The 11,313-nt window shown below is 37.4% G+C and overlaps 1 protein-coding gene across 1 annotated transcript in view; it reads left to right on the forward strand.

The window, feature by feature from the left end:
- SYNE2 (spectrin repeat containing, nuclear envelope 2) overlaps positions 1 to 11,313 on the forward strand; it is a 405,169-nt gene that overhangs the window by 75,902 nt on the left and 317,954 nt on the right. The window contains exon 2 of the mRNA XM_011978327.1: positions 6,570 to 6,699. Coding sequence (XP_011833717.1) covers positions 6,621 to 6,699 — 79 coding nt within the window. The 5' untranslated portion in view covers positions 6,570 to 6,620. The remainder of the gene's footprint in view (positions 1 to 6,569; positions 6,700 to 11,313) is intronic.

Consider the following 11,313-nt stretch of genomic DNA (forward strand, 5'->3'; position numbering starts at 1 on the left):
TCCTGGTCTCAAGCAGTCCTCCTGCCTCTGGCTTCCTAAGTGCTGGGATTACAGATACGAGCCACTGCACCTGGCCTTTCACTCTTTCTTCTGCCTTCCTTTTTCAAAGCCTTTCTAGCTTCTGAATTCAAATCCTGAGAAGTCCCTTGAAGCTTTTCTTTTCTACTGTGTTCCAGTTTCTCGTGAGTCCTATTTGATAGGTAAATTCCTCCCTAGAAATGTCAGCAGTTTCTCACCAAAAACAATTGTGTTGGAAATGTCATCAGTAAGTCTCTTCAGTTATATCCTCATGGCCTCTGTAACATGTTTTGACAAATAATTGTACTACAACAGTATTTGGGTCAATAATCTAACACTTCCAATTGATTCAGTCTTCAAAGTTTGGTTTTGCTTTTGATAGACATTTCTAGAAGCTCTAAGAAATTGTCCAGGGGGTAAAAAAAATTATGAATATATCTTTTGCCTTGTTTGCTAATAAATTTTCATGATTAAAAACAGAAACTTCTTAGACATCCAGCTATTTTAAGGTCTAGACTGGTTTTTGGGGGGTACTATGTTATCTGATTTTTTTCTGACACCTTTATTATTTGTTTATTTATATTTATTTACTTTTTAGAGGTAGTCTCTCTGTGTTGCCCAGGGTTGCCTTGAACTTCTGGGTTTGAACAATCCTCCCACCTCAGACTCCTGGGTAGCTAGGACTATAGGCATGTGCCTGGTCTTTTCCTACATCTTTAATATACAATACAGTGAATTCCACATGCCAGTTGAGGACAGGAATACTTCTTGATTCTCCAGTTACCAAATTGTCTTTATTCTATTTTTATTTTTAATATAAATACAACAAATGTTTCTTTCTCCTGTATCTGATACCTTATATTTGATTAATATTCAATTAAATGGCCATTTTTTTTTTTTTTAATTTCGAGACATTCTATATATTTTTTAAAATTTCAACTTTTGTTTTAGATACAGAGGGCATATGTGCAGGTTTGTAACACGGGTGTATTGTAACCAGGTGGTGAACATAGGACCCACTAGGTAGTTTTTCAACCCATGCCCCCCTCCTTCCCCTCTGGAAGTCTGTAGTGTCTTTTGTTCCCATGTTTATGTCTATGTGTTCTCAATGTGTAGCTCCCACTTTTAAGTGAAAACTTATATTATTTGGCTTTCTGTTCCTGTGTTTATTCGCTTAGGATTATGGCCTCCAGCTCCATCCATGTTGCTGCAAAGGCTATGATTTTAATCTTTTTAATGACTTTTAGTATTCCATTGGTGTGTATGCACTACATTTTCTTTATTGAATCCACTGTTGATGGGAACCTAGGCTGATTCCATGTCTTTGTTATTGTGAGTAACGTGGCAATAAACTTACGAGTGCACGTGTCTTTTTGGTAGAAAGATCTGTTTTCCTTTGGGTATATATGCAGTAATAGGATTGCTGGGTTGAATGTTAGCTCTGTTTTATGTTCTTTGAGACATCTGCAAACTGCTTTCCACAGTGGCTGAACTAATTTACTTTCCCACTGACAGTTTATAAGCATTCTCTTTTCTCTGCAGCCTCACCAGCATCTGTTGTTTTTTGACTTTTAGTAGTAGCCATTCTGACTGGTGTGAGATGGTATATCTTGGTGGTTTTTTATTTGCATTTCTCTGATAATTAGTGATGATAAGCATTTTTTCATGTTAGTTGGGCACTTGTAAGTCTTCTTTTGAGAAGTGTCTATTCATGTCTTTTGCCCATTTTTTAATGGGGTTGACTTGCTTGTTGATTTCTTTAAGATCCTTGTGGATTCTGAATATTAGCCTTTGTCAGTGCATAGTTTGCAAATGTTTTCTTCCGTTCTGTAGGTTGTTTACTTTGTTGATAGTTTATTTTGCTGTGTAGAAACTCTTTAATTAGGTCTCGTTTGTCAATTTTTGTTTTTTGTTGCTTTTGCTTTTGGAGACTTAGCCAAAAATTCTTTGTCAATGCTTATGATGAGAAGGGTATTTCCTAGATTTTCTTCCAGGATTTTTATAGTTTGAGGTCTTACATTTAAATCTTTAATCTATGTTGAGTTAATTTTTGTTTATGGTGAGAGATAAGGAAGGGTTCAGTTTTGTTCTTCAGCATATGGCTAGACAGTTATCCCAGCACCATTTATTGAATAGGGACTCATTTCCCCGTTGCTTACTTTTGTCAGTCTTGTTACTATCAGATGGTTGGAAATGTGCAGCTTTATTTCCGAGTTTTCTATTTTGTTCCATTGGTCTTTGTGTCTGTTTTTGTATCACTACCATACTGTTTTGGTTACTGTAGCCATAGAGTATATTTTGAAATTGGGTAGTGTGATGTCTCTGGCTTTGTTCTTTTTGCTTAGGATTGCTTTGACTATTTGGGCTCTTTTTTGGTTTTATATGAATTTTAGAGTTGTTTTTTCTAATTCTGTGAAGAATGTTCATAGTTTGATAGGAATGGCATTGAATTTGTAAATTGCTTTGATAGTATGCTCATTTCAGTGATACTGATGCTTCTACTTCATGGGCATGGAAAGTTTTTCCCTTTATTTCTGATTTCTGATTTCTTTCTTTCATTTCTGATTTCTTTCAGCACTGTTTTATAACTCTCCTTGAGATCTTTCACCTCCTTGGTTAGCTGTGTTCCTAGATATTTCATTTTCTCTGTGGCTATTGTAAATGGGATTATGTTCTTGACTCTTAGCCTGGATGTTAACTGGTGTATAGAAATGTTACTCATTTTTGTACATTGATTTTATATCCTGAAACCCTGCTAAAATCACGTATCAGTTCTAGTAGGCTTTTGACAGAGTCTTTAGGGCTTTCTAGGTATAGAATCATATCATCAGCAAAGAGAGATAGTTTGACCTCTTCTTTTCCTATTTGGATGCCTTTTATTTCTTTCTCTTGCCTGATTGCTCTGACTGGGGCTTCCAGTGCTATGTTGAATAGGAGTGGTGAGAGTGGACATCCTTGTCTTGTTCTGAGTCTCAAGGAGAATTGTTCCAGCTTTTGCCCATTGAGTATGATGTTGGCTGTGGGTTTTTTCATAGATGGCTCTTATTATTTTGAGGTATGTTCCTTTGATGCCTAGTCTGTTGAGGATTTTTTTAAATCATAAAGGGAAATGTTGGATTATATAAAAAGCTTTTCTGTGTCTATTGAGATGACATAGGGTTTTTGCTTTTAATTCTGTTTATGTGGTGAATCACATTTATTGATTTGCATATGTTAGAACCAACCTTGCATCCCAAGAATAAAGCCTACTTGATCGTGATGAATTAACTTTTTTATGTGCTGCTGGATTCAGTTTGCTAGTATTTTGTTGAGAATTTTTGCATCTATGTTCATCAGAGATATTGGCCTGAAGTTTTCTTTTTTAGTTGTGTCTTTGCCAAATTTTGGTATTAGGCTGATGCTGGCTTCATAGTATGAGTTAGGGAGGAGTCCCTCCTCCTTGATTTTTTGGAATAGTTTCAGTAGGATTTGTACCAGTTCTTCTTTACACTTCTGGTAGAATTCAGCTGTGAATCCATCTGGTCCAGAGCTTTTTTTGGTTGGTAGGTTTTTAAAAAAATTATTATTGATTCAACTTCAGAGTTTGGTATTGGTCTACTCAAGATTTCAATCTCTTCCCAGTTCAATCTTGGGAAATTGTGTTTCCAGGAATTTATCCATTTCCTCTAGATTTTCTAAGTTGTGTGCATAGAGTTGTTTGTAGTATTCACTGAGAATCTTTTGTATTTCTGAGGGATCAGCTGTAATATCATCTTTGTCATTTCTGATTATACTGATTTGGATCTTCTCAGAGACATTCTTACCAAATTCAAGGTACTGTCCAAATAATGCTAATGCTAATAGGACTATTTGGTATGAAATGCTATTTTGTAAAAAGTACACTGTTAGGTTGTTTGAGTTGCTATAAAAAAATACCATAAAATGGGTAGTTTGTAAATGACAGAAATCTAATCCAAGATCAAGTCCGGAAGATTCAATGTCTGATGAGGACCTGTTTCCTCATAGATGGCTATCCTCTCAGTCTGTCCTCACATGGTAGAAGGGGTAAGGGGTCTCTCTTGGGCCTCTTTTATTTATTTTTATTTTATTTTATTTTATTTTATTTTATTTTATTTTATTTTTTGAGACAGAGTCTTACTCTGTCAATCAGGCTGGAGTGCAGTGGTGCGATCTCGGCTCACTGCAAACTCTGCCTTCCTGGTTCAAGCGATTCTCCTGCCTCAGCCTCCCGAGTAGCTGGGATTATAGGTGCGCATCACCACGCCTGGCTAATTTTTCTATTTTTAGTAGAGACGGGGTTTCATCATGTTGGTCAGGCTGGTCTCGAACTCCTGACCTCATGATCCGCCCACCTCGGCCTCCCAAAGTGCTGGGATTACAGGCATGAGCCACTGTGCCCGGGCTGGGCCTCTTTGTATAAGGGCACTAATCCCATTAATGAGGATCACCTCCAAAAGGCCCTACCTTCTAATACCATGATATTGGGGATTAGATTTCAACATGTGGACTTTGGGGGATGTGAGAACTCAGTCCACTGCAACTCCTGACAGTCGCATCCATCTCCAGCTTCAAGTGACAGGGCATGCCGTCTCCTTTGCTCTCAGAGTACCTTCTGTACTTGTTTATTAGAGGATTTTGCTTCATATTGTGTTCATTTATCATTCTCAGAGGATTGAATCTCTTGAGAGCAGCATCCAGCCTATATGATTATTTGTTGTGCAAATGAATGAAAACAAAAATAAATGACATGTGGCACACTCGCTCACCTTAGGAGGCACCATCGTGTGCTGGTTTAGAGCATGAACTCTGAAGCCCACACCACCTGGATTCAAGTCTTGGTTCCATCATTTATTAGCTGTGTGTCCTTAGACAATTGTGGTGCATCTAAGCTTTGTCTTTTCAAATGTGGAGATAACTATAGTTCCTAACTCTTACCATTTTTATAAAGATTAAATGAGATTGTATATACAAAGTGCTTAAAACAGTGCCTGTATACAGTAAGTACTGTATAAATGGTTTCTACTATTGCTATTATCCTTTTTTTTTTTTTTAAATAGCGATGACATGGAATAGTGTGTGCCCTTAGAAAATTCATTCTAGAATTCAATCCTTAGGGTACCAAAATGAAGAAGTGCTTTGTCTCCACTTTGGGTTCAGGAACCCCAGAGTATGGGAAGGGGTGGTGGAGGTCCTCAGTACATCACAAAGTTGAGGATGTTTGTATCTTTATCACTCATCAGGTTGCCAAGGCTCATGGTGAACTAATAAACAGCCTTTCCTTTTGGTTAGAATCTCTCAATTCCACATAGCAACTCTTTTACCTCAGGCTGGTTGTGATTCATCTTAATTCAGAGGATAAAGAAATTAATCATTGATTAGTCAAGTTGATTTGGTAGCTGAAATCTTTAACAACAGTGATCCATGCAAGAGATAAAAAAGGGATGTGGATGATAAACAGAGGGGGCAGGCAGGATTGAAAGATTTTTGAACTAGAAGGGACTGTTTAATGATTTTTATTCTTTGTATTTTTTGAAGTGTTCTGTTTAATATTTAATATGATTGATTGTATCTAGCTGTTGGCCTTATATTTATCTTTTAGTTCCCTCCCACCCCAGCATTTTATTATGTAAAATTTCTAGTATACAGCAAAGTTAAAGGAATTTAAAGGTGAATACCTATATGGTAAACACATAGATTCTAACATTAATATTTTGCAATGCTTGCTTGATCACAAAGCTGTAGTTATCCATCCCTATGTATACCCCCAATCTACTTTATATTTTTATATGCTTGGTTAGGTTTATTTTATTATTTAATCATCCATATGGGAGAAGTCAGTGTTTTATACTCATCCTACAGAAACTAATAGTGGTAAATAAATACATGAAGCAATGCTTTTAGAGAAGTATGGAGTAAAAACTGCTCTCACTGGAGGGGTTCTTTAAGAATCAAGGTGGGGCGAGGGGAAGAAATGTGTAGGTGGAAAAATAAGCCCTTGGGAAAATAATTCAATATATTAGATAACTCATTAAAATATTCTTTTTGATATATTAGATTTTTAGTTTCACTTTTCAAGCTATGCAGGCTCAACTCTTATTGTTTCCAGTAAATGGCAACATAACTGGGGCAGAAAAGGAACTAAGTTAAAAAAAAAAGTTTTAAAAAAATATCCTTGAAGTTGAAGGCTAACAATCACGTAACACTAACGCCTAAGATATCAGTTTGTGTCAACTTTCCTTCCTCTAGACAAGTTATTACATCGAATTGCCTGGCTTTCCTTTTCATCACTGGTATAGAATCCACAATGCTAATTCTTCTGGAGTTCTGAAAGCAGCTCCAAATGGCATGAATAGGTCATAGGGCAAAATCTTGATTATGATTCAAAAAGAAGGCGTAGTTACTTTGTTCTTCATGAACCACGGAAACACACACTAGAAAGCCATACTTGTTTTGGAGGACAGTGTTTGGTTGCTGCTGTTTTCTGGCAATGCATGTTTACTAGAAACAGAGCTGCAAAGTTATTAATGAACATTTATCCATTTCACTTTCAGTTCACTTCTTCAGTTGAGATGGACATGATATAATCGCCATTAAGTCAAAGAATGGCGTCTAGTCCTGAGCTTCCCACTGAAGATGAACAGGTTTCCTGGGCCATCGACGATCTCCATATTTCATTGCAAGGTAATTAAGATTGGGTGGGGGTAACACCTACAGAAACTGTGGAAACCTTATTTTTATCTAGTTGCGAATCATACTGATTTCTGTCTCTCTTATGGAGATAAATATATCTGTATTTTTCCAACTGTAGAAACCTTTTAGTATATTTAAATGTCTTTATTTCTGTCTTAGCTCTCTGGGAAAGTAAGGAATACCTGGAAGGAGTTTACTATCTCCAGTTTCTTACTGAGTGTATGTATTTTATTTGCAGTGAAAATTAAATAGTAAACTGTAGTTTGCTTGGCATTGTTTGTACTTACTTCGTATCTTTTTGTGTAGCTTCTTTTAAATGCACAGCCGGGCACGGTGGCTCATGCCTGTAATCCCACCCAGCACTTTGGGAGGCTGAGGCAGGTGGATCACCCAAGGTCAGGAATTTGAGACCAGCCTGACCAACATGGGAAAACTCTGTCTCTACTAAAAATACAAAATTAGCCAGGTGTTGTGGTGCATGCCTGTAATCCCAGCTACTTGGGAGACTGAAGCAGGAGAATTGCTTGAACCTGGGAGGCGGAGGTTGCAGTGAGCTGAGATTGCACCACTGCGCTCCCGTCTGGGCAACAAGAGCGAAACTCCATCTCGAATGAATGAATGAATGAATGCACATCCTTATTTTGTCCTGATAGGAAGAGAGGTAATATTATAAATGAGTGACCTTTCACTCATGTGAATCATGTGTGCGTGTATATAAGGGCTGTCATTTTTAAAAAAGTACTTCTTGTGGAGTTTGGCAATGTTTGTGTTGTACTTTGAAAATTCACTAGCCACTAGACCTTCTACCTTTGTTGATGAAGCAAATTTTGGAGTTGAGTAAAGTTAGCTAATATAAAAGAAATAAGGCTATTTCTTTGAAAATATTTATGCAACTATGTATTTTAAAGTAATTTTAAGATTATGGGCAGTATTGTGCAGCATTTTTAGAATGTTACTTAAAGTCATAGATTCTAAGTCATTTATGGTAAAGATGTCAAAATTACTTTTTTTCTGATATTTTCCTTTAAATTAAAGATCTGTTTTGATGCCATATTGAGTGATTTGGCAAAAAAAAATCTGTTTTGAATGATTTGCTTCTATATTTTGAGCTGAGATGGAAATCAATAGCTGTTAGAATAGACAGTATCTGTATGTATCAGCCTTTTCAAAGTAATTATTGTATAATTTGTATAGAGTAAGAAACATTTAAATTGTTGAGAGGTTATACTTGAGGTAAGAATTTTTAAAATTTTCAGTAAGGACTTAAAAAATAGTGTCTGAATATTCAGATGTGGTTGGAATCAAGCTTTCATTTAACTGGAAAAAAATTCTTGTTTTTCTATGATGTTTTGGTTGCATGTGATGTTTTGGCTGCAATAAAATAGGTAAATCAAATTTCTAATGTTGGCTCTGCCAATCACTAGTTCTTTGAACTTGGAGGAGAGACTTCATCTTTTGAGTCTCAGTTTCCTCATTTGTAAAATGTGAATGAGAGTTCCCACACTGCAGCTGCATTTTGAAGATGAACAGTAAGGGAGACAAAGGGGCTTAGCACAGTGCCTCACACAGACTAGGGACTCAATATGTACATCGTACTTTCTTTTTCTATATTTATGGCCAAAATCTTAGTCTCAAAGTTATTTCTTGTCCAAGAGCACATGGCTGGAGTAGAAACTTCATGATATATAGGAAAAAATTGTAAACCAGACGTCTGGTTTTTTTTTTCTGCTTTTTCATTTGTTTGTTTTGTTTTAACATTTCTATTCAGTGGCTCCCTATCATGTGTGGAATGAAGTCCAGACTTCTTGGCATGGTTCAGGCTTTTGCTGGTCCAGTGCTTGCCTTTCTCTCTGCTCTTATCTCCCACCATGCCCCATAAGCACTCTGTGCTCCAGGCCCACGGTTCCTTTAGGGGCCATACTCTCCCTGGTCCGCCAGCCTGTGTTCTTTCATTCAGATTGTTTCCCTTGTAGCTCCCCCGGCCCCTCCTCCAGCAGCAGAAATCATCCTCCCATCCATCCTTCATACATCCTTTATCCATTCCCAGGTCAATTAGAATCAGTTTCCTCTGTGAGCCCCGCTCTCTCTTAGGCTGAGATAATGTGCTCCCTCCTCTGTTCTCCTGTAGTATCTCTTTGAGCACTTGTAGTATTATAATTATTACACATATCAAGTAATATTTTCTTCCCCACAACAGAGTGGACATTTTGACTTTTATATAGCATGCTATAACTTATGTAGCACTTTTGCATACATTATCTCATTTGATCCTCACAACCACATTATGAGGTAGATTTAAGAAAAATCTTTGACAATTGAGAAAGAAGCTGTGGCTCAGAAAGAATGAATTACGTGCCCAGAGTCCCACAGCTAGTGAGCAGCGGAGCTGGGTTTTGACTAGGACAGTTTTCTTTGTATTGTTCCATACCCTCTTTGATACACTTCAAAGAACAGTTTGAAAGAGGGAGTTTCCTTAACAACTTTTCCTGGAAAATTCATTAAATCTTAGCCTTAACCTGTTCAACCCATAGCAAGTTTTCACATCCAGAATATGGATGGACATCTTTAAGTAATATTAGTGATCTCAGGCTCATAAGTAGCTCAAAATAATTAGCAAATTACTGAGAAATGAGTGGTTTCTTATAGCATGTTTTGAATTATAGTAGTTGTACAATCTGCTTTCCAATTGGAGAATAGTATGGACTGTTTTGCAATGTAAATGTGATATACATGCACTGGTCAGTCTGAATGATTTCCTTTCATGATGTATTTAGAGGAATTGTGGCGCTGGACACATTGCTGTCTAGGGGGACTGGTGGAAAGCCAATACTGTAATGTCAAGGTGATGCTGGGTAGTCTGTTCACATTAGCCAGGTACCCTCAAGAGATATCAGCCAAGAAGTTCCCGTGCCTATAAGATGAAGGCTTTATGGCAAAATGAATAGATTTCCCAAAGTTAAGTTCCATATTGTTATCAGTGAATTTGTAATGATTCTTTCAGCCTAAGTTGTTAAAGGAAAAAAGGAAAGGAGGGAGGAAGGCAGAAAAGAAAGCAGACACTTGTATATATTTCTGAAGGCACCTTTGCTTTCATAGCAGGATTATTAGCTATTTGAGAAAAAGAGTTGATGGACAATATTATCTGCATGAAGTACTACTGAACCAAGGGCTGTCACACAGCAAGCAAACTCGTATTTCACAAAATTCACATGTGCTTAATGATCCCTGGAGTAATACGAGAAAAGAGATTTCATGTAATATAAGAGGCTCAGGATCACTGCTCATAAGAAAGTTTTTATTATTATTTTTGTTTCAGAACCTTTTCTTAGAGGCAGATAGAGACAGTAGAATGGCCTAATTAACTGATACAGTCTGCTTTATTTTAGCAAAAACTTAATCTAAGGTGAGACAATTGTGGCAACACCCTGACTCAGAATAACACATGCAAGAAAAGATTAAAATGTCTGAATTGAAATGTAGTGATTCATCATTAATATGTTATGAAAGCAGATAGCCCATATGTACAGGGCCTAAAAGGAATCAGCCCTGAAAATCAGGCTGTGCTTTGCCGAAATTCATAGAGCACGACGATAAGCAGGTGACTTCATCTTTCTTTTCATTGATTTTTTTTGTGTGATCTTTGAGAAAATATCTTTGTAAAGCCAATTTGAGGGTACCCTCCCTCTTTTTTTTGAGCGAGGGTCTTGCTGTGTCACCCAGGCTGGAGTGCAGTGGCATGAACACGGCTCACTGCACTCTCAAACTCCTGGGCTCAAGTGATCTTCCCACCTCGGCCTCCCAAGTAGTTGGTACTACAGGTGCACATCACTGTGCCTGGCTAACTATTTTATTTTTTGTAGAGATGGGGGTCTTGCTATGATACCCAGGCTGGTTTTGAACTCCTGGACTCAAGTGATCCTCCTACCTCAGCCTCCCAAAGTGCTGGGATTACAGGTGTAAGCCACCATACCTGGCCCTGAGGATACTCTTTATAGGTAGATATTTATGTTTTCTGCATGTAGTGAAGAGGATGGTGTTGGACTGTTTGAATGGTTAGGAAGAGAAAGGAATGGTATTTATGAATTTGAGTGGTTTTGTATAAAAATGGAATTCATTTTAGTTTAGTGCATTATGTATTACTCTGGGCAGTACACATTTTATTTATTCATATATATATATATGTATGTATATTTTTTTCTTTTTTCTTTTTTCTTTTTTTTTCTGAGACAGAAACTTGCTCTATCACCCAGGCTGGAGTGCAGTGGTGTGACCTCAGTTCACTGCAACCTCTGCCTCCTGGATTCAAGTGAGTCTTCTGCCTCAGCCTCCTGAGTGGCTGGGATTACAGGTGCCCGCCACCACGCATGGCTACTTTTTGTATTTTTAGTAGAGACCATGTTGGCCAGGTTGGTCTCGAACTGCTGACCTCAAATGATTCGCCTGCCTTGGCCTCCCAAAGTGCTGGGGATTATAGGCGTGAGCCACCACACCTGGCCAGCAGTCCATATTTTAAATGATTTTGAGATATGGAAATTCAGGCTATTAAAATGATAATAAATGGCTGTTTAAAACTTTTTAAATTAAATTAAATTTAATTTTTAATTT

The sequence above is a fragment of the Mandrillus leucophaeus genome, unplaced genomic scaffold, assembly GCF_000951045.1.
Source record: "Mandrillus leucophaeus isolate KB7577 unplaced genomic scaffold, Mleu.le_1.0 Scaffold192, whole genome shotgun sequence".
NCBI classification, from domain to species: domain Eukaryota; kingdom Metazoa; phylum Chordata; class Mammalia; order Primates; family Cercopithecidae; genus Mandrillus; species Mandrillus leucophaeus.